Source organism: Corvus kubaryi, unplaced genomic scaffold, assembly GCF_017639235.1.
Source record: "Corvus kubaryi isolate FWS band 111438036 unplaced genomic scaffold, C.kubaryi_AGA036_p1.0 split1-37296, whole genome shotgun sequence".
In the NCBI taxonomy this organism is placed as follows: Eukaryota; Metazoa; Chordata; class Aves; order Passeriformes; family Corvidae; genus Corvus; species Corvus kubaryi.
The window spans coordinates 4,142,990-4,169,089 of record NW_024582075.1 but is presented as its reverse complement, the minus strand read 5'-3'; the positions used below and the strand labels follow the sequence as shown (position 1 = coordinate 4,169,089).

The window sequence follows — 26,100 nt, the reverse complement described above, 5'->3', positions numbered from 1 at the left end:
AGTAATTTCTAATTCTTACATTTTAATCCTGATTTGCCCTGTGACGGATCACTATCAACAGTTTGCAAGGCAGTGTGCCACCCAAGTTTTCCCATGTTTAGTAGTTAAAATCTCAAAACATTTGCATGCTTAAGTTTCTATTCTTGAATATTTGTTCCACTTCTAAGCTCCTGGTTTAAGGTTTTTTAAAACTACAGAGCTTCACAGCAAACACTTGATCTCAATTAATTATTTTTATTTTAATTACTGGCATGCCAGTGAAGGGAAGAATAGTTTGTCCTGTTTCCAAATACACTGTAAAGCTTGATGAGACTTACTGGCAATCAGAGCATGATTGATGTGCATGTTCCTGACTGAATTTTTACAAAGATTACCTGGAGCACAATCTCTATCTTTGTGTAATAATAATTAAACAATATATCCCAAAGCACATCAAGAATGAACAAATAAAAAGCCAGGTGAATAGCTACTCTCATTAGATTGTCTTCCTTTCTTTCTCTTCCCTTGTCTGCCTAGATTTGGTATTTCTATTTGGAAATGCTATATCCCGAAGTGGATGTTTTGAAAAATTACTCCTGTTAGTGTGATAGAGCAGATTTATTATTTAGAGAAGGAAAGATAGCTGAGAGGAGTCAAGAAAAGCAGGTGGCCAGAGGCCCTCTTTTCTGTTCTGCTTCATTCTTGTATGTCTCTATTCAAATTCAGTACTGTAGTACTAAGACTGTAATACTACATCATCCATTATCCTGGGAGTTACGGTAGTTATGCAAACATCCGCATCTAGCAGTACAGTAAATTTTGATTTAGAATGAAGGACAATATTGAAATATCAGTTATATAAAAATAAAAATAGTAACAAAATCTTGTAAATCTTTCACCACCAACTCCTTGTGATCATTTGAAGACATGTTCAAATTTTTTTAACTCGATATTGTTCTCACATGCTGGAACTGCTCCCTTCCTCTGTATCAAATCTACAATGTATACTTTACACATGTTGCCTCTTTTGAATCTCCTGTTCTCAACAGAGTGATCCTTGAAAGTAGCATGTAAAGATAGGCATTTTGTTTAGTGGCTGTATATTGTGGTAGCTTTTGACTTGTGCTGAGAAACACTGCTCTTTTCCAAATATATTTGAAAGCACAATGTCCCTTTTCTTTTTTTTCCATTCAGACATGGTCCTAAACTGTGGCTTCCATGAACCACGTAGCTTGAATTTGCATAGTCTTTTATTTAATTTTTTTTAGTGCTCATGGTCTCTGATATATGAATTTACTATTTACTCCATATTTGTTCATACAGACATGCACCTGATGAGGAATTTGCTGGCTTTGTCATTGTTTTATTTATACCTCCTCTTTCTTGTAAATAAAAAAACCTGCAAAACTGCTAAAGATACTACTACACATTACTGCTTTACAAATTTGCTTTTAGAAATCAGAGTGTGCCTCACACAGGTCCTCAGTCTTCAAAGCAATTTTTGAGGAATGGGAAACCTTTCTTACTATTTGGGGGAACTTTCATTAAAAACCTTAAACTTATTTTCACTCAAGTGCAGATTGTTTAGTTATATACAATTACTGAAGTGTGACAGGATCCTTCTACAAAATCTCCTGAATTCAGCTTTGCAGTTTAAATGTTCTTTTTATATCCATTAGCTGAATGAAAGCACAAGAAGAAAATTAAAATTAGTTTCTCTTGTGTATCTGAAAAAAGCATCAGAAGACAGCGTTTAAAAAAAAATTTGAATAAAGAAAGCTTCAGGGTTTTTTGGTGCAGAAGCAATAGGCTGTAGGAGATGAGATTATATGGAAACAGATAGGAAGATTGGAGATTTTCAATTTGGACAAGAGCTGACTGAGAATGTTTTCTTTCTGTTGTGTGGAAATCAGTGCTATGATGGTAGCAAAATTAAATATTCTGCATGTGTTCATTTAGCTACAGACTGGCCCTTTTGGGACTCATCTCAAATGGAGGAATAAAACAAACTGCTTTGGAGAGTTTTGAAGACTTTCTTTCCTCTGCACCCAAGAGAATTAGAGGGGAAAAAAAAGTAAAACATGGGTCAATGAACTCCTTTTTCAATTATTTTACAAAACAATACAGATTGCAGGGAATGAATCATCTAATGATATTTCACTTCTTAAAATTTTAATGAAAAAGATTATTCTCTGAAGTAACCTGCTGTGCCTGTTTCACAGTGACAATACACAATATTCCCTGAAGCTATTTCTGACATCACTGAGTCTAACGTTGTTTAGGATGTTTGCTGGAAAATTAGGTGTGGGAGAGATGCTGCTTACAGTACACATCATCTCGGGCATGGTACACAAAACTGAGAGTCTGGGCAGAGTGGATTTTTATCTTACAAGCTGTCACATATACTGAAGCAAAATAAACAAATGGACTGACAATCTGATACACTATTCTGTCACTTCACAGTAGTAGAAAGCCTACTTCTGGGATTTTGTAGGTGTGATAAAGTTAAGGTACATGTTGGTATTGATGATGTGTTGGATGTAGAACTGAAAGCTTTATGTCATCTTGGGTCATATTGGCAACAGCATTGCAATCAGTGGGGAGAGAGTAAGGTATGTTGGTGGCTGCTTGCTTGTTTTGAGCATCATGATTTTAAGTTGCAGTGGAGGCTTGTGGCACTAGCTGACGGTAGCTGTCAATATCCAGTGGATTTTTGATTTATTTTTGATCTGGCTTAATATTTAGCATGCTTTGAGAAACTAATATGTTTAGTGATATAGCACTCAGAGATGTCTTCTTGATTTAGGGTGCATCACTCTTTAGGTGAGAATTTAAGAATCTGGAGCTAAACATCTGCTATTATTTCCTTGCTTTCATTAGATTGCTCTGTCATATAGCACCTTTGTAAGTTCTCTGATCTTCATTATAAAATTAATTCAGATTTTTTTCCCCGTTACTTTGATGGCAAGACTCTTCCAGGCTTCTCTGTCACAGTGTTCAGGAATCTTCATTTCGATTTGAGGTGAATATTTGGCTAATTTATGTCCATTTGTTTTCTTTCCAATGTTTTTTTACCCTCTTCTTTCTCTCTCAGTCGCATTTAAGCTCCTGTTGTATTTATGCTCTGTAATAAACTTAAGGAATCCTGCACTTTGAAGAAATTTGGGGGTGCTGAGGTAAACCATCTCCAAGCATCTCAATAATTAATTACTTCTAATTTTCTCCCTGCCTTTGTACTGACCACTCTTCTCTGCATTTTGCAGTGTAGCATTATACCAGTGATGTGGTGTTAAATACAAAGTTCTCAGTACTCCTTAGGATCTGTATTCCCTTTCTCTTTCTGAACGCCGTGTACACTTTGTGCTTGATGATGTAGAATACTATATATAATATTTCTCTGCATATATGGGCACTGGATTTGTTGAACTTTCTAAATATTCAAACTGGTTATTGCAATATAATTTTGACATATTCAGTGCAGCATTACATTTTCCAGCTATGATTACGTCAATGTCATCAGCTCAGATTGCCGTTTGTTCAGTTCCTTTTATTTGGACAAACCTCAGAAAAGTATGTATTATGTATGACCTCTGCAGATGCACTGTGAAATCATAAGCTGTCCAAATGTTGAGCTGGTTTTTGTTACACAAGTGCCAGTAAATTTGCGAGTTATCAAATACTAAACTACTTCTATACAGAAGGACCAAGTCAATAAGGTTCATTCAACATGATCTTTGTTTTCTTCATTGCTGTAAAGACAGAAATCAAAAAACAAAGCTGTCAACAAGGAGAGGTGGCTAAATGAAGAACAAAGATTGTCTCTGCAGCCTGTGCTTGAGACTCTTGCAAAGGGAGCTGAGGAGACAAAGCAAGATCTTCAGCTGGAACTGTACTTCTGTTGTGCTGAATTCTGTGAGCATAACAGACTTGAATCAAAACGAATTTAAAACTGTTATGCTAATGTTAACAATTACTTAGGTGTAGATACTGTTCCTGAAAAATGCTGTGACACATACTCAGAGAGAGAAAATCACTTTCAGCATCTTAAAATATTTCCCTATATGCAGAGTATGTCTTGTAGACTTTTTTCCTCTTTTACGTCTCATTTCTCTGCTTTCCTGCAGAGCACTAAACATTGAGTGTTATTTTACGACTCAAGATTCATCAAGTCATTACAGTAAATTTTGGCTGTATAGTGTTCTTGTCTTTTTTTTTTTTTTTTGTATTAGGAAAATAATAAGCTTGCCTGTTGTTTAGTTCTATAAAAAAACAGTGGACATATATATTTATCAAAAACCTTAGTGTTAATTAGAGTTACGTTAATACAATTGCCAACAAAAATCACAGAATTATGTTAAATGTTATGAAAATATTTCTTTGTTCTTAATTAGAAGTTTTACATGATAAGTAGAAGCCTTGGTGAAGGACATCACACTGCTTATGGTGGGGAAAAAGATACAACCTTAGAAAGTAAATAAATTGGATTTAAATGTTGACATATGTGAATGTTCCAATATTATTCTTGTTTAGCTTACAGTAAACTCCATCTGTGACTAAGAAATTTGAAGGGTCTACCCATATTCCTTTAGATAAAATTTTAGCTGCTTAGATTCTAAAACAAAGAACCAACCAACCAAACAGAACCCCTGCAACAAACAAAACAACCCCCAATCCAGTAATAAAGTGTTCTTGATTGTTGTAAAAACATAAAGCAATTTAATGAGTATTAATGCTCTAAAAAGTATTTTGTGTGCTATAAAATGTATTTGGGATTAAATACTTTTCAAGAACTATGAATTCTTTTACATACTAAATTTAGACAAGTTGTTGCTTTTTTATTGAAAAAACTCTGAAATGTTGGTAGAAGAAAGAAAACCTGTTGCACATTCAGTTTTGGGATAGTGCTTCCTACCATGCAGATGCATACCCAGCTTTGTAATGGTTTGAAGAGGCTAAGCTATTACGAGAATATAACATGCAACTACATTCTTCTGCCTGAAAGTCTTTGTGGATTTGAAAAGTTGACTCACATGACCCAGTTTGCTTCTTACGGATAAAAGTATGTCAGCTGAACTCTCTTGAACTGTGCTGCTTTAACCAGTTGCATATGCATAGAAATCAGCTGTCTTTTAACATAAGCTGATAAACAGTTGACAACGATAGAAAGTCATTATCAGATTTGTCTAGGTGGAAATCCTTTTTTACTTTAATCTGCTGTCACCTAAAGCTGTATGAAATCTTGAAGCATATTTAGACATGTTTAGGCAAAGTCTAGTGTTTAGCAGCAGATTGGGAACTTCTACAGTAGAGCAGCAGACTACATTTTAATGAAATAAAAGGAGTGAGTAGATGAATTGAAGTGATAACCTTGCACAAGGGGGTTGCGCAAGGAAGTAAAAGTATTTTACCATCTAGAGAAGCAGTAGGCACTTCAGCAGCAAAAAAATAAATCAGTTACATCCTTTTTGTAGTCTGAATAAGATTTTTTTACTGTAATTGTAATTTTATTAATAGTTAACACATTTATTTTTATCCAATATGTGATAGAAAAAGGGATCATTGGGTTCTTAAATTTGAAAAGTGTAAGTGTTGAAGAAACAATATGTACTAAATCTGCAGAAACTACGATTGAATCAATGACTGTACTTTGTGTTTACTTAAAAATACTATAATGTTCTGGAATTCCTAATTCGAAAGAACAGCAACCATTTTATAAAAAAGGGGACTTCAGGAATGGGAATTCAAAATTGAAGGAATTATCCAGATGTTGAAAAAAATATTGTAGAAAAAAATGCCTGTTTGCAAGAGGGTTGGTGGTGAGCAATAATTCTGTTTCATTACCAATGTAATTTCATAATCATCATCATCATCATATTTTTTTCTTTACTCACATGGATTCTTACTTTTGAAAATAGAACTAAAAGCAGGAAATCATTCTTTTCTAAAGTTCATTCACATTTCAAAGTAATATTCTGCATGTTCCTGGAGTTAAGCATGTTTTTTTTCCTGAAAGGAAGGGAAGACCTCACAAACTGAGAGTTCTGTGTATAGAGAGAAAACTAGATTCTTCAGTAAAGCGAAACTGGAATAAAAGTGGAAGAAAACAGAACTGAGAGTTAGAGTGCTTTGGGAGTTCAGGCAAATTCCTCGTTATTGCATTATAAAACAGTATCATTCTAAAGCTGAGTGGATAAAATGCAGAATAACCTTTAAGCAGCAACTTAATATGTTCCCCTCAATTTGACAATGGCGTGACAATTAACAGATGGAGGGAAGGCATTTAGAGATTAGCAATACAACTGTCATTGACTCATACTAACTTTATAAATTGAGCTGATACACTAGGAAGTGTTTTTAATTGAAGCTAAAATGTTGGTACGGTCATGTAAACAATAATCCTTTGGAAAGCTGTGCCCAAAATTGCGGTTGCAAACTTTTTATGTGAATTTAAGGAAAGATGGGACAAGCTTATGAATAGAGGTCTGTTGAGGTTTATAGACAAATTCACATAAGACTCAAGAAATCCAATTGAATTCTGAAAGGGTGCCTGATGGGAACGCACAGATACTGCCTTTAAAGCCATTGGGTTCACAGTGAAACAAGAAATCTGAAAGTATTATATATTTTTTAATCTGGAAAGCTAATTATCTTTTAAAGGAAACTTTTCTGGCATATTTCCTTTACATTTTTCATTCCAAATCTTTGTTCCATAATTTCTGGCATTTTGACCCATGGGGTGACTTGCTTGAGAATTGGTCAGGTTTTGTGTTCTGAGATAGAATTAAACTGAAGCACCAGTTTGGTCTAATTCTGTAACACCAAACAAAAATTTTAATGACCAAGAGTGTATTTCCAAGTTTATGTTGTCAATTAAAGACATGATAGAAGGGTTCTTTTGATAATGTAAGTAGATCTGTGAAAAATAAATTCGTATTTGACGACTTTTGAGGGCCAGACACACTGTTTCAACAGGTAGTTTCAAGGACTTTTGACAGCAATACCAAAGTGTTTGAAATACTTAACCTGCAAATGCATAAAGGGAGAAGAGGAAGTCTGAAGAGTGATTATCAATTGAAATTGGTGGAATTTAAATGGAATTGAAATTCTGGTTAGCAGAACATGACAAAAGGTGTTTCTCTCTGGACCACTGAGGTGATTTCAAGTTTGAAAAGTTTGTAGAGGGCTTTAGGATCAACTTGGATTAGGAATGGAGTCAAGCATCAAATATGCCTGTGTTTTTCATAATTCTTTGATTTTCTAATATTGCAAAAAGAAAATCCGTTGCACTTTCTATCCCTGGAAATATTCAAGGCCAGGTTGGATGGGTTCCTGAGCAACCTGATCCAGTGAATGACATCCTTGCCCACTGCAGAGAGGTTGGAACGAGATGACACTTAGGGTTCCTTCCAACACAAGCCAGTCTGTGATTCTATGATGAAAATGGCTTCCTTCTCCAAGATTGTATCTCTAGCTTCCATAGTATTACTAGATATTCCTGTAACATGCGTCAAAGTCTCTTTTTGAAATAATTTCTAATACAGGAAAAAAAAAGCATTTTCTATCTTAGTTTTGTTTAATGGTAATTTTTTCCCTATTTATTTTTTCTGTTCTCTGTCAGTTCTACTTGGGCAAAACCAAATACAGGTATGTGTTATAAAAATAATGACACTTACTTGTTTTATCCTGACTGTATAAAATGCACGTGTCACAATTTTCACAAAAGTAGTTTGGGACAAAAGGTTTGCATATTGAGAAAATTTGTACTGTCAGTCTGCTTGCTGTACAAGACATGTGACCTGCTCATGTTAAGACTGGCATTCTGATTCCATGCTAATAGCTCCATTGTTATTAATATATGCTGCCTGCTTCTGATCTGCTTTGCTTAGAATGCGTGTGGGTTTTCAGTGTGTGTGACATTTAAGGGTTATGGATTAAAAAAATTAAATTTTCCAAACCAAAAAATATCTCATACATTTTTAATAGCGTTTACAAAAGAACTACTCTACATTTTCCCTCTAGCAAGATGGTACAGTATTGAACTTAAGTGTTGGTGCTCCTATGGCCATGTAAGACTTAATGTTCTGTGCAGAGATATTAATTGTCTTTTGAAATGGACGGATTTGCCTAAAACCTGTGTGTTAATTAATTGGATTATTTGAAAAGCAAGTAATTTTCAAATAAGGTTTCACTTAATTTTTTGATAGAAACTTTTTTGTATTGTAGGGATGAGGGTTTTTTTTAGAAATACGTCGTGTGACTTACTACTTTCTGTTGGACTATGAAAGTAGCATCTAGGTAGTATAGAAGTTCACATCATCTCTCATGCAAAAGATGTCCAGATTTGGATTGAAAATACATAAAAATGTCTGAAGAATCAAGGTGTTACAGCTCATTACAACATGAGGAAACTGAATTTACTGATTTATTCAGATCTGCACTTTACTCCTAGTAAAAAATATAAACTGCTAGTAGGAGATTATGTATGAGGCAAGTTACCACTCTTACAGTCTCCTAAGTTTTTTCAGAAGTGCCACTTTTAAAACTTCAGCTGTTAGTGTTGCGGATCAAGAGGAAAATGAAGTCAGCAGAAGTCTTGGCAAGTCATTTCATCTTTCTGCAAAAGGGAGAACTGAACATCAGAGCTAGGTAAATTTACCAAGAAAGCATTAGACTGTATAGCCAGTCTAATCTCATGCTGTGCTGCAGACGACACACAAACCTGTGAACAAATGTAGTGTGCCTTTGGTAAGTTCTCATGGATGCTGGAAAGCTCACTTGTGTACATTTTTATACACTTGTGTACACAATTGTAGCTCTTCTAGTCTCCACTGGTGTAGTATTAGTTGAATTAATACACTAAAAACTGATACTTTTACCCTGTTCCATTCCCCACTTTTGTCCACTGATATTTATCTTAACCATAATAAAATAATTTCATGCTAAGCATTTACATAAAATGTGGATGCCCTTGAGCATATTTCATTTTTGTTAGAAATCATCTCTACAATGAGTTTATTTATTTTGGGTGCCTTTTTCTGTTGGGGTCTCCTCCCCCTGCCATGGAGCCCTGGGAGACGGGCCCTGGGGGGGAGACACGGGGTTTCCCTGCCCCTGGTCAGTCTCATTCCCCATGGGTTGGTTTGTGTTCCCCGGTGTGGCCAAGGACCCTCGGGTCCCATGACTGGGGGAGTTCCTGAGCTGAGCCCCGGCCATGCGGCTGGAGAAATAAACATCTCTGAAACATCTACCACGAATCTGTCCATATATACTTCGTTTCCACGGGACTCCTGGTTTGCAATATGCTTGTTGCAGTAATCCCCGCTGCAGCATTTTTCCTCCCTGTTATTCAAAAAAGCTTGAAGTGAAAAAAATGTTTTAAAGAACACAGTATGAGATTTTAAGTAATGAATGCTGTATATATGCACCTAATATCTACCCAGAGGTTCTAGGGCAAGATTTTTTCCTTTGCTACTAGACAGTGGTAGTGCAGAAGGAAACATTTCTGATCTAGTGTGGATAGGCTTCCTGATAGGGGGCCCAAAAAAAAAAAATTAAAAAGCCTAAATAACATGTTCACTGCAGTTCACTGGAAAGCAGCTACAAACCTTCCCCCCCCCCCCAAAAAAAAACCCCAAAACCAAAAAACCCAAACCCACAAATAATAAAGCACTTACTACAGTTTGCTGAGAAGTAGCTATACTGGCAAAAATACTGATTATACTTTGAGACTTTAACATCAAGCAAGTGAGAGATTCTTAACATTTGCTTAAATTAAAGATGTTAAATAAATTTATTGCACTGATGGAGCAGAGAGTTTTTATCACTGCAAAACCTAAGTTTTATACTTGGCTTTTTAAAAGCATATTTAAAAAAAAAAATCTGTTACTAGTGAAGCACTCTGGTCAAATCCTTATTCCATAGCAATAAGCTGATTGTAGGTACATTTTTTTTAATAGCTGGGCTTTATGTTGGTCTGTTACTGTAGTCTATTGAAATTGCTTTTTGCCATAGAAATAGAGGGACAGGCTGTTACTGAAGCCCAGGTATCATCTAATTGGGTATTACAGGGATGGCAAAAGCGGGACTGCCTTTTCCTCGTGGTTGCTAGAACACAGAGTGATGGCAGGGCTGGACAGAAGCCACTCTGGCAGACTCTTGATCCTGAGGTCTGCATTTTCTAAGGTCTATGTTGATTTCTCGATTGATCTGCATGAACTAATTACTTTCTTTGTAATCCCCAATCACAGTTGATTTCACACATTTTCTTGGTTGTGAAGCCATTTAAACCACCGTGGTCAGGGTAGGAAACATGATTTGTGACAAAGTTAAATTTAGTTTTTAAATCCTTGCATTATTTTGTGCTTTCAGCTGTAGTTGCTCAACTAGAGAAGATTTTAGAGCTTTTTGTAGTCAGCAACTAGAAGCAGTGGGATGCTGGGATTTTATGAAGTAACTAAAGTAAATTGCCTTAAAATTTCATTAATTTGTGTAGGTTTTGAATGTGAATCTCTGTCAGTATTTCTTGGTTTCCATAAAACTGTGTTAGCCAAATGTATTGTACAGGAAACGCAGCATTAGGGAGATGATGCCATGCTGCATTAAAGAGTAGTGTAGAAAATACAGCATTTTCTAGTAACCATTGTTATTATTATTATCATCTGAATAATGCCCTATGAAATTCATTTTGGTATGGCTTCAGAGTAGTGAAATATTCCAGGCAGCTTTTGAGTAAGAGCATTCAGCAAGGTAATTTACAGCCCCATTTTGATATCTATCTTCACCTCTTCAGTCTTGTTTGCTTGGAAGTATTGCTACATATTGGCCTGTAAATAGCATTTTCAGTTCAATTCATAGCCAGTCAGTACCCAGCTGTGAAATAAATAAAGTCTAATTTCACAATTAGGTTAACACCATGGAGTCAAGGCATGATTTCACAATCATTAGTACTATATCTCTGCACTGCCAGATTGCTCACAGAAGAATTGTAATGTTGGGTACAAGATAGCCATTCTGTCACATTAACTAGAATATATGCAGCTAATACAGTTTATGCCAGCCTTGCATTTTTATGCTGTTTTAGATTCTGAGAGAATGGGCTATGCAACCACTAATGCAAAATTAAGGTATTGACTTTCTATTAAATGCATTTTAGCAGTTGAAGGTAATCTAGCTCCTTGTATTATCTGACCATAGCATTTTGCCTCTACACCAAGAGCCTTATGGCCCAGTAATGCTCTGAATGGTAGTATCTAGAGGTGTAGTTGAGTAATAGTGGCAATTTTTTATCCAAGAGCTCTGGACCCTTTTGGATATTCACTCTTATACTTGCTCTGTATGCATGTTTTATTCAGAGCTATTGAAGTTCGTGCTGGAATACTTTAATCACAGTCCAGTTTCAGCACTTTTAAACTGGTGGTGATAAACCACAGGAGGCCAGTAGGTCTTCAGATCACAAGACTGACTATTCAACAGCCTTGTCTCTTGTGAACTTCACTGGCCTCCTGCAAAGTTACCTAGATCATCTTTCTGGCTCATCTCCCTGCTTAACAGTCAGTATCTATTAAAATTACTTGTGCATCCAGATCTAGGTCTTTTAAGAGTGAAGAACAGTGGCCGTTTAAAAGGTATGGTTGCCAACTTTTAGGCATGTCATTTGGATCAACTCCCTGTGAGAATTACTTGAAGAAATTGAATGCTCATGAATGGGTTGAAATGGTACTTCTTGTGAATTCCTCAGCTAAGGGATGGTTATTATTTGTTGCCAAACATCATTCTTTGTTATGAGGTGAACTCCCTAAACAGATCAGATCTCTAGTATTTAACAGGATAAATTAAAATCACCTGTCACAGAGGTACATTTTAATGCTAAAATTGTTATATGTAGGTGTAGAGATTTGAGATAGTTTGAAGAGGTGGGCACTCTGAAATGAGTGACTTTGTCCTTGATTCCAACTAATCCCTTCCCACCAGTAAGGAATGAGATACCAGCAGATGTAAGTGAAAAAAAACAATAGTTTAGAAATAATTAATTAATAAATAGCAAGAATAAAAACGGTAACAGTACATAAATACTAGATAGCAAACTGCTACAAACTCATGATCCACATGGACAGAGACCCGAAATGCCGGAAATGCCCTTCCTGAGACCTTGCCCAGCAGGGACAGCCTCAGGCTTGTAGGACCAAGGGATAAGATGGCATCAGGTCCCTCCCGGGAAGGCAGGAGCTCACGGAGCAGCTCCGGCAGCAGACGAAGACCTGACGGCTCCTCCAGGGCCGGCAGCCTTCCCACAGAGGGCCCAGCAGGGCGGGCACGGCAGGCGAAGCCGCTGGCCCGGGGCACTCGGTGTTTTCTGTGCCCGGCCGGGCGCTGCTGCTCAGGCACCGGAGACTCGGGCCGGAGCGGGGCCGCTGCGCTGCTGCTGGCCAGGGCTTCCACTGTGGGCAGGCACCTGCAGAATCCTCCTCAGGGCGGCCCAAAACCCCTACTGCAGCCTCTCCGAGATGGGAAAAAAGAAAAACAAAAATGAAAAGAGAACCCAAAATGGAGAAAATCTCTGCTTAAGTAAAGACCAAACAGCCAGTGAAGCAAATACCATGTGGAAAAAAACAGGAAACCACCTGCAAGAAATGAATGTAAAAGCACCTGCAATAGCACACTCCCCTGCAGGGTTCTCTTTGTAGGGTCTTAAAGATTCAGTGACAATTTCTGAGCACAGATAGATATGGAATACAATAACATTAGGGATTACCCCAGGACAGTAGGACTGCAGTTAGATTGATTCCCCATTCTTAACCCTGTTACAAACTAAGCAAACCTTCTTCTAGTGTCTTTTCACATCTGGTTCATCCAGATGATAACCATTCAGATCAACTCCCCCCATTTTCCAAACATCTGTCATGTACTGGGGCTGCACAGGACTGGATGCAGTGTCTCAAATGAAGCATTATGAGTGCTGAACAGGGGAGAATCACTGTGGCTGATGGCTGTGTTTTTGCTAGTGCAGGTAAAACCCTCTCTTCTTCTTAAAATGGAGTATGTTTTAAGATAAGAATCTCGGGTCATTCACATATTAATCTTGAAGGGTGTATTTCAGAAAGGAGAGTTTTATTTCCCAGAAGAAAAAAGGAATGGAAAGTCTTTCTGGATCTTCAGTATTCTGGATCTTCATTCACTGTTGTACCAAGGATAGCTAATGTTAAATGGCTTGCAGCTTTTGACGTCCCATGTGTTTATTTTCACATTTCAGTATTTTCAACTCACAGAAAATATGAACAACTACTGGAGAAATATTTTAGTTCAAATAAAAAAACTCACTTTGAATATTTATCAAAGTTCTTGGTGATACAGATACGCAGTTTATTCAGTTGACCCTTTCTCTTGTAGTATCAGGCTTTGTTATTGCATTCTAGAACTTCATATCTCTGTAGACTTCAGGTTTAGCAAGACCAATGCCACAAAACCCCAAGTACTGAGTTTATCGGTTTGAGAAGTGGATTGCCAACTGGCAAATCAACTGTTGGATCTGTGTATTTCTTAGGCAGCCTCTGATCCCACAGAACCTTTGCCTGACCACAGAGTTCTGCCTAGTTTATGGTTGTAAACCAGTCAACCTGTTTATCTCCAAGATAAACAAAACAATCCAGATAGCGTTAATTCTCTTTCACAATAGTGTTCTAATCCTTTTAAAATAATGCTATCAAGAACTGTTTGTTCTCATTAAAGAAACTGGTTTGCAATTTGTGCAATTCAATCTTCTGTGCAGGGTTTTGGAATTACTTTCTTCAACTGACACAAAACATTTCTCATACCTGAATCCAGTGGCTTCTCCCTTTAGTGTGTGTTCAACTGTTAATTCTGCCACACTAGTAAGAAAGCACAGATACCCTTAATATGCTCTTTCATAAAGACTGCTGTCACCCTGATCCTGACTAGGATCATCAGGCTGTCTTTCTGGTTCACCAGTGCAGCTGTTACCCATTTGTTTTTCTAGTTCATTTTTCTGCTTTTCAGTGACCAGTTTTACTGAATGCAACTGGACACTGCCTTGCTACTAACAGCTGTGTCAAAGGAGGTTGTAGAAAGGTAGGGAACTAGCAGCAGGACAAGAGGAAATGGCCTCCAGCTGTTCCGGGGAGGGGGTTCATGTTGGACATCAGGAAGAAATTTGTCCTGGAAAGGGTTGTTAAACACTGGAATGGACTGCCCAGAAAGGTGGTAGGGGAAGTGTTCAAGAAATGACTGGATATGGCATTTAGTGCTGTGGTTTAGTTGGAATGGTGGTGTTTGGTCACACATTGGGCTCAATGATCTTGGGGGTCTTTTCCAACATTAATGATGTATGATTCTAAGAAAATAGTATTTGCAAACTGACCTGTAACATCTTACTATTCCATTTTTCCCTTTGAAGAACTCATATGTTAGAAAGATAAAAAAGACATTAAGTTTAGTTTAAATATTAATCTTGTGTCTATCTTTGTGAAAAGATTACACCTCATGCACTTTTTATTCCTTGCTCTACCATTTTAGTTTTGCATCATGCAGTGATGTCTTGAAAGAGAAAAATGTAATTAATTTGGAGCTAAACACATTCATTTTGAGAGAGAAGCATAAAAAGTATCTTGGTTTTGATAATTATTGAAACCATTGCAGCCAGCCTGAGTACTGGATTGTGCTCCTGCCATCTCTAAAATAATCCAAATCTAGTACTGTATGCTTTCATATTGCTCACTCTCTTTAGCAACCTCTATGAACTGTAATTAGATAGCACACAGACTTGAAGAAAATAAAAAGGGATTTGATATCCTCTTTTGAATTGCTTATATTAGCCAAAAATTGTTTTTTTTCTTTCCCAAGAGGATATTACTTCTACACTTATGTTCATAGTCTGGCTTTGAAGGACACTGTGATTGAGAGATCTCATTTCATCTTTGATGTATGTGAAAACACACAGAACTTGTACTTTCTGTCCTTAGCACTTTGTCCAGTTTTCAGTAAGCAGTGAGAATTCACACCACTCCGCTCCATCAAACTTTAAGTAACTTGTTAGAAAAAGTAACAAAGCAAGATTGCTGAAATTCCATTGTCTGAAATCCAAAATAGCTAATTTTGTGTCATTAGATTGGGTGTAATCTTAAGTGACAAGTAAGAGAAAATTGTTGCTTGATTGCTTCATAGTAAATGGTTGTTTCCACATTCCTGTTAATTTTGTGGAGTCATAATGAGAAAAGACCACATAATCTTTTTCTAATTCTTGTAAAAAGGAGAAGCTTTTTTGTCTAATTTGAGAAACTTTGGTTTTAATGACCTCTTCCAGTTTTGCACTGTGGCATGTTGCCTGAGAGATGTTGGTGTTTACTTGGTCAGGCTTGTGATGCAGCATAATTTTGTTTGCACTCTGATATCAGTGTGTCCTAGATACAAACAGGTAGCACTGATTCAAGGCTTTGCTGGGTTGCTTACAGCAAGGAAGAGATACCACCACTTATTTGTAAATTGTGAGCATAGTAGCAAAAGCTGTAGATATATTACAGCCTTCAGAATACAGTAAAAATTGTAAGTAGGTGACTTCCTCATAAAAATAAATAAATTTTTTAAAAGGATAAAATATACATTACCTTACAAACAACCTTATTCCCTAAGAGTTCTGTCTTTGATCCTGCTGGGGACTAGACATCCCTCATTCCTGCATGACTTCCCTGTTTCTCAACAGCTGAGATTTGTGTGCAAGCCCCCAGTTGCTAGCTGCTGGAATGATTTGCCCACTGGAGATCAAAAACATACTCACTGACAGCCACTAACATCCTTTTAGCACAGAAAAAGAAAGCCCCAAACATTTTATCTTTGCTGGTCTGCCTAACAAAATCCAAATTGGTGATACTCCGAGTGACCCATTTCGAACAAAAAGAACTAATTTACAAATTATCTAATCTCGACATTTTGTAAATATTTAAGCAGATTTTTGAAAGGGTGTTTTCACATCAGTTACATTGATTTCATGTGGATTTGAGCTTCCTTAGATCTTTCTTCTCACTGCTGGCATCTTTTATCCAACCTCTTTTCTTGTGCCTCAGTAGAAACAATAGATACTTTCAGGTATTCCATTGATGCAGAAAGAATGGCTTTTTGTGGTAATACAATACAGCATTGCAGTTTCTTACTGAACCAGGTAGGATCAGAAACTAATAATTCAAAAAGATGCCAGCTTCCTCCATTCTTAAATGGAGGTATAAAACCTTCTTAAAATGTTAGTCATCTGCATGACTTCACCATATAGTATTTCTGTCTCATCTGTATCTCTAGATATGGATGCAGATTGATAACAACCCAGGTTTCTTCTTTGGACAAAGGAGGTTTTATTTGGCTTTTAGATGAGAACAAAGGGGTGGCTTCCTGAGTGGTTAGGATCACAATTTGAGCTTCCTCTAAGTCCTGCTTCATACCCAGTATTAGATATGTAACTGATTAGAACATAAAGGTTTTGTAATTCCAGGTTAATTACCTCAGCTGCAAGCAAGCTGTGTGAGAAGCTCTTTAAAAAACTCTGTACATGGTGTTGAGCTGCTCTTCTTGCTGTAGGATGTTTTGACCATTGTATATCTAGATACAAATACTTCTCAGTCTGCCTTTGATGCTGTAGGCTGAGCTTTGGTGTTCCAAGACACCCAAGGTGCAATGTTTGCCATTTAAGCTCATAATCTTAAATTGCGAATTCCAATACTAGGCTAATGTTGCGCTTAATATTTACACTCAGTTCTGTTAGTTTCCTAGAATTTGATTATTTTCTGATTGCATTAGAGAAAATACTCCACAACTATAGCTACGTGACATCTTTTTGATATGTTGTTTTTAAAAATTAATAGGGCTGTGATCAAATCTGGTGAACATGTGAGGTCAGAAAAGCTTGAGAGCATTTCTGGTACCAGCATGCTTATGCCTAGGCAGAGGCATAAGGCAGCATGCTTATGCCTTCTTCAGCAGAGGTTATCTGTGAATACAATAATAATAAGAAAAGTGAATTCCTTATCATTCAAGGTGAATGTAAGACTGTTGTGTCAGTTTTGTTGTAAGCTATCTTTAGAAATCTGAACTCACTGGTCTTCATGGTTTTTGAAGACTTACGTGCTAGCCCTAGTGGAAATAAAAGAAACACAGAATCAAAACTGCCTAGTTTTCCTTGCAGTGTTCCTAAACTTAATTTTTAAAATATCTTAAGTTCTGTGACAAATGAGATGTACCAAAATGTGAAAGATAAGAATTTAATTACTTCTGAGGAATAAAACCAGTTATCACAGTACAGTTCTGACTAAAGAAGAAGTATTTTGATAGTTACAGTATAAGCAGTATGCAAAAATTAGGGTGTATGTGATTTCCCATGAACTCTTTTTTCCAAACTTGATACAGTGAAATTTAATAGGAAGAAAGAGTGGTTTTCTGTTTGTTTTTTTTTTTTTAAATTTTTAGTAAGATTGCTTCTTCAGAGAGCTTTCTGCAGTATTTGGACTACAGTATAATTTGGAAAATTAGGTGAGAGATGAAACAGGAACTTAATGATTATTAGGACCTGTGTTCCTCAGATTAATCTGTGACATTCTTAGTAATTGTGGCAACCTTTCAGTATATTAAACAATTTTTAAACATGTTTTGTTGGATATACTGTTGTTGGAAATTACGCATGTTTTGCTGTTGAGTCCTGAGAATATAGTGATATTTGTGTGGATGGATGCTTTTTGCTGTTAGTGATTGAATCCATGTGGAGTCTAGCTAGGAATCAGTCAGGAGCTTGAGCAGTGTGTATAGTTGTCTTCAAAGAAGGAAAGGGCATGTGAGGGTAAATACAAAATACAGAACTGACATAAAGCAAGTCAGCCTTTCAATAGATCTTCTATGAGCCATTTTCTGTAGGTGCAACATACAGGGAAGTATCACTATAAAAGACATGCTTTTAAGTGATAGGCATGCACTGATGCACATCTGCCACCCATTTCTCCAAAAAGTGAGTTTGTTCACTGTGATGTTTTTCTAAAAGTGTCTTTAACATAATCTGCACAGAAGTGCCAACCCTCATCTCTGGATTTCTGGTTTTGAGAGGTTTTCCATGCAAAAGAATCATTAAAACCAATATAATGATGGTATTTATAGGAATGTAAATTCCTAGGAACCCTTTGCCTGGATACAGCTATTGGAAAAAACAGTGCTTTTCTATCTCTTATTTTCTTTAGCAAGATGGTATTTACTCTGAAAAGGTGTACTGAGGTGAAAACTGTAGTTTTGGTTTTTTTTCCCAGATAATTCTGTCAGTTTTAAAAACATTTTTCTTACCTACTGTGAAGAAAGGGACCAGTCTGCCTTTAATGCTCTGTCATATTCCCAGCCTATGTGTCTTTTTAGCAGTTGTGTCCTATTTCCTGTCTCTAGTTTTGCATCAGTTCAGCCAGCCAGTACTGGATATTTTTGTGAGGATGGAGGGAAACAGGAGGAATGAAAATGGTAATGACTGACATTTCTTATTGCAGTTTGGGAGTATGTCAGGTCTTCCGTGTCTCCAAAGGCCTGCCGAGTCTATTGCCTTACTACCAGACTGGGCAATAAATTTATTCTCACCAGTTTCCATGAAAATGTGCTTAAATGATCCTGAATCTGCTGGAGCGAGATTAAAGATTTATCTGTACGTATCTCCATCAATTCCAGTAACATGTTGGTTAGATCTCAGGAATCAACACAGAGCTTTGGCTAGGGGACTTATATAGAGATTGCAAAGAGAGGGAAAGACATCTTTAGTATGATGCAGATCTTGATCTCTCTGAATCCACAGGGAATTTGAATTTCTTAAGCTTATATTAAAAAAAAAAAGCAACTTTGAAAGTTAGAATGCGGTACATTTACAAACTAGATGTTGATATATTGGTCAGGAAAAGAGTGGATTGGTATCTTACATTTTATAACAGTTGCACACTGGAACTTGAAACGCATGTAATTCAGTCATAAAACATGATTTTTTTTCTCTACAAAAATAATAATTTGGTATTGCAAATGGAAATAAGCTTGGAAAAAGAAAGAAGTTTGAAGGTCACATTTTTTGGTGATGTGAAAGAAGTTTAATTAGGAATATATTAGTCTGTACTTAACTCCCTGTGTTTTGCTGAATCCCTGAGCTGAATTACATCCATCTACAGCTGTAAGAATATGAAGAAGTTTAATTACTATCTCTTATGTGCAGAGAGTTAAGAAACAGGTGTGCTTCTAAGAGATGCTGGTCTGTTTTAATGCATATGCTCTTCTTAAAATTCATCTTCCTGACCAAGCAGCTCAAACTTTTTGATAAATTCTGTGAGGTACAAATAGAAAAAGGGCTGTAAGTTTTAAGTGCCTAGGTGAATGCATAGTTTTCCAAGCAAGTTTAAAGGAAGTCTGAATTAATGTAGCACAGAATTGGATAGGTCCAGAGGGAAATGTAGGCTATTAAGAATCAACTGGGGTCTGTTTAGGAATGAATCTTAATTTGTTCATAAACTAGTTAGCTTTGTTGTCCACCTTCTCTTACATCTGAGATTTTAAGGATGTCCAATAGGAATAAATTGGAGAATGCATAGCAAATGTGAAAATGTTCTTCTCTCAAACCTAATGGAGATATGGCTCAAGATAGTATTAAAGGTAATACTAGAGAATATGAAGACTGGGATATATGTTGCTTCACTTAGTTACTATTAATAAATTTTGCTGGATATACTGTATTTTTTTTACATGTGCTCAGTCACAGAACATTATCATTATCAGTAGACTTTTAGGTATATAAACCAGCCTATCACTCCATCTGTTTGTTTCAAAATACTTGGCATTTATTTTTCAACATCACTGACATAGTGATAGCTTTGCAGTGGAGAACAGCAATATCAGTTTTTTGTGTTAAAGTTAGCTTTAAAGCCAGAAGTTTGGCTTTTATTTATAACTTCTGGTGCATTACTCTATGCTTACACATGGGGTTGGGGACTTAAATGTGTGGAATAGCTGTGTAATAGGTAAGGTTGCAAAACTCTGTCATTAGTAATAAGGCTTTTGCAGTAGTACATTGAATAGGAATATCTAGAGCACTGTATTAAAAAAACCAACAAAACACTACCAAACAAATAAACATCCCCACTGTAAAACAAACCAAACCAACCAAGCGACCAAGGAACCAAACCAACCCCTAAAAGCAAAACCCAGTCCTTTGGTTATAACCAGAAATTTGCCTCTGCTTTCTGAAGTCTTTTAAGGAGACATTTTTTGCTTGGTTTCCACAGAAATATTTTGCACCAGGAAGGTATTCATGTTTAAAATAGTTAGCCGAGATAATGGGAAATTGGAGACTCTTACACATCTTGTATACTTGTATCTTCATCATTTTATGCTGATGATCATGTTCAGCTAAAAATTTGCCTAATTGTTTGGTGGTGATTGTAAGCTAAGTGTATATTAAATGACTGTGGCTATTTTGTAGAATTAGCCAGACATTCAGAATGGTTGTTTTGGACAGGATAGCATATTAATATTGACTGGGAATACAGAGGTTTTATCTTCATTTTCCTCTCCTTTCTCTCTCCTCTTCCCTGCCCCCCTTCTACCCTCAAAGGAAATTTGGTTTTAGAGGCTGATGAAGATGTTACATTTTTTAAAATAATACCAGACAGTAAGTGAGAAGATACTTAAGGGGAGAAAACAGCCCTAATCAGTTAAACTTATTAGAATTTCACAGTTCTCAGGAGGCTGTAAGTTGTAAATTGATACAACCCTGAGGTGAGAGAAGAGGTGGAATGAAATCAGATTTCATCTAGACGTATGAAGGCAAAATGGCACTAGAATCTAATTTTAACACTTAAAATACATGGCCAAACATGTTAAACCACTCATTTCAGAAAGCTTATTACCATATTCCTTGCAGTGAATTCGGGGGATATAAAGATTTTTCTTGGTGACACCTGCAATTCACACAGACCTTTCCAGTAGTAAATGCAGTGCTCTGTCATGTTTTACAGTAGATGAACACATTAAACTTAACTGCAACTTTATTTAGCTAACATGCTGCACATACTCTTTAGCTATGCTCAATAAGCATATTGCTCCAGTGCAATCCCTGCCACCCTTCATGGGTATTGTATCAGACAAAAAGCCTTTCTCTGTGTTTTCAAAGCAGCCCAAAGAATGAACGTTTGGTACTTTAGAGATTTCTTTGTCTTCATAACAATAGCATGCTCGGCTATATTTCTCTGACGCTATGAAACTGCCACCCTCAAGGCTGAAACTCTTAAGAGTAGGAGCTAGGACTTAACACTGGCACAGCAACAAAATTTGGGATGTAATTAGAAAAATTATTGGAGTGACAAAGTGTGACAATGAGAATAAATTCAGTTTCGTCTTCTTTCACATGAAGATGATAACAGCTAAGAGAAAATGGGATGCCAGAAATGGGGGAGAGAGTAGTGTGAAGATGACGAATGGGAAGAAATTTATAGAGGAAAGAGGAAAAAAGAATGATACACTTGATAAAAAGAAGAAAAGAAGTTAGACATCCAGCAAATTGCTGGTTTCTTATTTACATCTGGGAAACACATACTAGATCAGAGGCAACATCTGAAAACCTGTATGTGCAGATAAAAGAAGTCAGCTTTGCTGTACTTTTCATAAACAGGTTGAGGTTCTGTCTGCACACAGTGACATTTAATTAAGTAAGTAAGCTGAAAGCGATTTTTTTCATCCTGTGTTTTAGTTATGGTTGAAATATTATTGGGGTTTGTAATTTTGTATGCTTATCTGAGTAAAATTCCATTTAGTATATTAGGAATTAGCCTGCTCTGGGGGATTTAGCAATATTCTATCTACACAGTAATTTTTAAGACAATTTTACTGAGTAATTGAAGAACTGGGTGGTAACCTAGTCCTGTGGAACACAATTTTAATTGCACTTGCTTATGTTCACACAGAATAAAGCAAGTAAGTGAATAATGGATATCTCAGCTAAAAATGGGGGACCATCAGCCACCTGAGAAGTAGGGTTTTTTTGTATGGATCTGGTTATGATACAGTGTTTTTGTAGTTTATACAGGAACTCCTGACCAGATAATAATGATTATTTGTCACCTTCCTTAAGGGACTCATGCTAGTGAGAAATTTAATATAGTAAAGATAACATTTTTGACTGGTGCCATACTTCTGCATGGGTTTTTTTGTGATGCTACTCTATGTTGAAGTGGTGTAGTAGATGTACTTGGTTTTTACACATATAAACAAATGTGTTTTAGCAGATGATTAAGTGCAGATAAACAACATATTTCATACAATATTGTTACACCTCTCTCCCGCTGACACTCTTACTCCCACCCCATATGAGAAACATAGCCTAGCATGGCATGCTTTCTTTTAATCTCCACAGACATTCGCCTGCCACAATCCAACATAATTTTTGTCCTAGTTATCAGAGTATGATTATTAAATAATAATGGGAAGAGAGATCTCATCCTGTTCATAAAGCATAGTGGGTTTTTTTGAGTGTAAAGAGAACCTGAATTAAAAGGTGTGCACTTCTTTCATTTGCATACACTATCTTTTAACTAACAGTAATTAATGTAGTTAGAAAATATGAAAGAGTAGCAGAGAAAAAGAGAGAGAGAATTGATTGTGCTTGCTGATCTAAAGTAGTATCAGAACATGCCCATCTTGCATGAGACATCAAGATCGGAGAAATGAGATCAGATGGTCAGATGTCTTTCTCTGCCCCTCTCTGGAGGCACTGCAAAACTGTCGTATCAAAATCCAACAGACTGCCCTTCCAGAAATCATTCAAGAAATGACCCTAACTATTAATTGTGAGTGATAAACTTTCAAGATATATATATTCCTTTCATTCTGAACCTCTTCTTTGCAGTTTTGATTCCTTCCATTCAATTGCCCAAATCCTTCTAGAAAGTCAAATGCCTAACAAACGTCCCAGCTGAAATGGTAGATCCCTTTGCCATAAGTGTATCTTTCTTCTTTCCTCTACCCCCTTTCTCTTCTGAAAAAAACCCTTGTTTGCTTTCTTTTTTGTTTCTTAGCTGTTAGAAAGCCTTTAAAAATGCTTTTACTTCCCTGTCACGGCATTATGCTCTTTGGAGGGAGGATCAGCTGGAGTCATGGCAAAGAGAACTGCTGTCCTGGTAGTTTTATTTTGTATTCGCCATACGATTCACAGTATTGCATTGTTCCTTCCCAGAGGGGGAAGATTGGTCTCTCATGCAAATCACTGGTCCTTTTCTAGGCTTTTGTAGCTGTCCTGAAATTGTTGGAAGGGATCCTTCTTTCTGCAGAGCGAGAAGGAGGAATTGCACCAGACAGGCTGGCCCCAGTTATTTTATCTCTTTCCTGTGTCTCTTAGAGCTCCTTTTGAGGAGTAGGCACCAGGCAGTACCTATACTGTGTTCCCAGGGCTTCTGCTGGTCTTGTGCATTTGGTACGCCAAATTCAGTGACATTATTTGGCATAACTTGAGACTTGCATCGCTATGAGTACACAGAATCTGGCCCACAGCCTTGTCTGTATGCGAAAGTGTCCTTGCTCATTTAAGCTGAGTGGATAAATAAGTGCTTTTCTACTCACCCAAGTGGTACATGAAGTTGGTACCAGTTAAAGAAACGTGGTGTGTGTACGTTATTTCAGCTGATAATATTTTGTGAGTAGAGGTGTCCACAGATTCAGCTTTCACAGAGCCTCATTAGTGTTCACGGAAGTGCAGCTTTTATCCTCAGGAATGCCTCCAAGCCTTGAAAAATCTAAGAAAAATGAAGAGAATGTGCAGAAATAGAAATTTACTTTTAAATAAATAAAGTCATAAAGTGAAGTAGAAGGAATAAGGCTAGGAACTGTATAGATAGATCTGCACTGTGATTGAAGGTAGCAGGCTGCAAGCAAGTTAAGCAGGACAGAAGTTCTAATTTAACCCCCATCTCCACAGCCATCAGCACATGCATGCGGAGGATTATTGCCACAGTCTCTTTTATCTACAGTAGTTTTCATCAGTTGTGTTATTTTGTGGGCTTTTTTAGTGTTTAAGCATTGCTTTGAAGCTGTTTTGTTAATTGTTAACTTGGGCTGAATCTGCATGGATGCTTATAGCAGTGTCAGCATGCTAAGATTGGAACTGTTGGATTAATGAATGGAGGTATCAGCTCTGTGCCTGTGCAGTACGTTAATAGCTGTGCCGGTTCAATCAAATACACTACTGACTTTGTCGCTGTGAAATGGTATTTACCAGATGGACTGCTGAGAAAGATGAATGTAATCTTTCATTTTTGTCTGACTTAAAAATAAGGTAACTAAATCCTTTACATTGATTATTTTATTACTGTTCTTCACAGGAGGAGAATAGATATACTGGTAGATTTGAATTCTTTACTTAAATGAAATATACATGTATGAGGAACATTGTAGTGAATGGAAGGAAACTAACCATTTTCTTTCACGTATTTTGATCTCATATTCTGATTTACTGGAGTTAATTCTAAAAAGAAAAGAAACGAAATGAAACAAAATGAAACAAAAAGAAAAAATAAAAGGGAAAAGAATAGAATAGAAAGAAGAAAGAGAAAAGCGTATGCTTATTCCTTCTTTTTGTTTAATCTGTTTGTTTTCTTTTTTCTTTTTTACAGAACCTGAAGAAGGTGTTTGTAGAATTTAGCCACCAAGAGCTGTTTGAGTTCTACAACAAGGTCTGTAGATTTTACAATATTATAGTTTCTTTGTAAACACCTTATGCTGCTCAGCAGGAAGTGTTGCCTGTGTGAATTAAATCTAATAAAACTGGAAAAAAGGGATCCAACTTAAATTAAGGCTGTTAGATTTCTTTGATTACATAAAGCCCTTTCAAGAAGAGCCTGTGCATTCAACTTTGGAAGGCAGGGCTTGGGTCATTGTAAGCATACCTGGCAGTTAGATCAGGAGGAGTAGCTGATGATTAACAGTGGGGGTCTCTCTGGAAAGAGCATCTTTGTGTTACATCTTCAGTCAAGATGCTAGCCTCGTAATCCAGTCAAAATGAACTCTCTTATTTTTTTTCCTTATTATGCATTGGAAATTCACAGGAAAACATCTGTGCATGCTAAAGAGGTAGTATTTAGACAACTGTTTCTTTAAAATTTGAATATTTAAACTGCAGCAATGAATTCTAATAGCTTCATGTAAAAACAAATATTCATGAGTACAGGATTTTTATATTGGTATGCAAATACATTTGGTATGCGTAGTTGAAGATATTGGATATTTCTGTTTGCATGTTTCTAAACAACATTTTATGAGTGGAGGTTTTTTTCTCTCTTTTTGTTCCTTTAAATAGCTGGAAACTATACAAGCACAGCTGGATTCCCTTACGTGATGTTTTTGAAGACTTATTTCTCCATCACGCTCCTGCCGCCTCATTATTTTGAATTGAAGATAGATTGCCAAGCTGTGTTTGTTGAAGGATTCAGCGGGTTGCTTCTTGTAAAATTATATGGCTTATCTGCTTTTTAGACCGGTACCATTAACCAAGAGTCTTTGTCAAGAGTCTGAAGATTCTAATGGACTTTCTCTTGTTTGCTTAGCAATTGTGAAAAATGTCTTCTTTACTTGCAGTGGGGGAACACCCTGCCCACCCCCCCTCCCCACTCCCCCCCCAAAAAAAATGAATGCTACCCTGCTTCAGAAATATTTTTTTCATGCTATTATGTGTGTTAACTCGATTCTGGTAGAAATTTGCATGCTAGTGAGAGACTAGGAAAAAAATCCTTCTTTGTAGACATAAATGTAAAAGTTGTAAGAAAATACACAGCTAATAAAATTTCTATCCTTTTAAAATACTGTTCACTCAATTGATAATGCTTCTTGCAGATTTGTCAAAATAAATTCAGAATTTAAAAAGTACTTGGTTTATTTTGGGGCTAGTCAAACTTCATTTCGTTATCTTTGTTCTATTTTAGTTTGGTGGTTTTTTTTTAATTTGAAGTAATCAACAATGTCTCTGATTTTGGTGTTTACTCTTGGCACTGAAAACAAACATGGCTTCTTAGCACTGCATGACCACTAATGAATCTAAGTAGTATGGTGTATAACTGAGGGGAGAAATCTCAGAGTATA

The 26,100-nt window shown here is 36.6% G+C and overlaps 1 protein-coding gene across 3 annotated transcripts in view; it reads left to right on the top strand.

Annotated features, from left to right (window-relative positions):
• The window catches only part of COMMD10 (COMM domain containing 10), a 109,094-nt gene extending 83,207 nt beyond the window's left edge, over nucleotides 1-25,887 (top strand). The window contains exons 6-8 of one of the 3 annotated variants that reach the window (XR_006013555.1): nucleotides 7,598-7,623; nucleotides 24,639-24,698; nucleotides 25,322-25,415. Coding sequence is in view for 2 of the 3 variants with exons in the window: in XM_042012801.1 (XP_041868735.1) it covers nucleotides 24,639-24,698; nucleotides 25,322-25,360 (99 nt within the window). In the remaining variant the exon portion in view is untranslated. Of the gene's footprint in view, nucleotides 1-4,103; nucleotides 4,134-7,597; nucleotides 7,624-24,638; nucleotides 24,699-25,321 lie in introns of those variants that run through there. The other 2 variants (XM_042012801.1, XM_042012802.1) reach the window with 2 other exon arrangements.
• The last annotated feature ends 213 nt before the right edge of the window (nucleotides 25,888-26,100 follow it).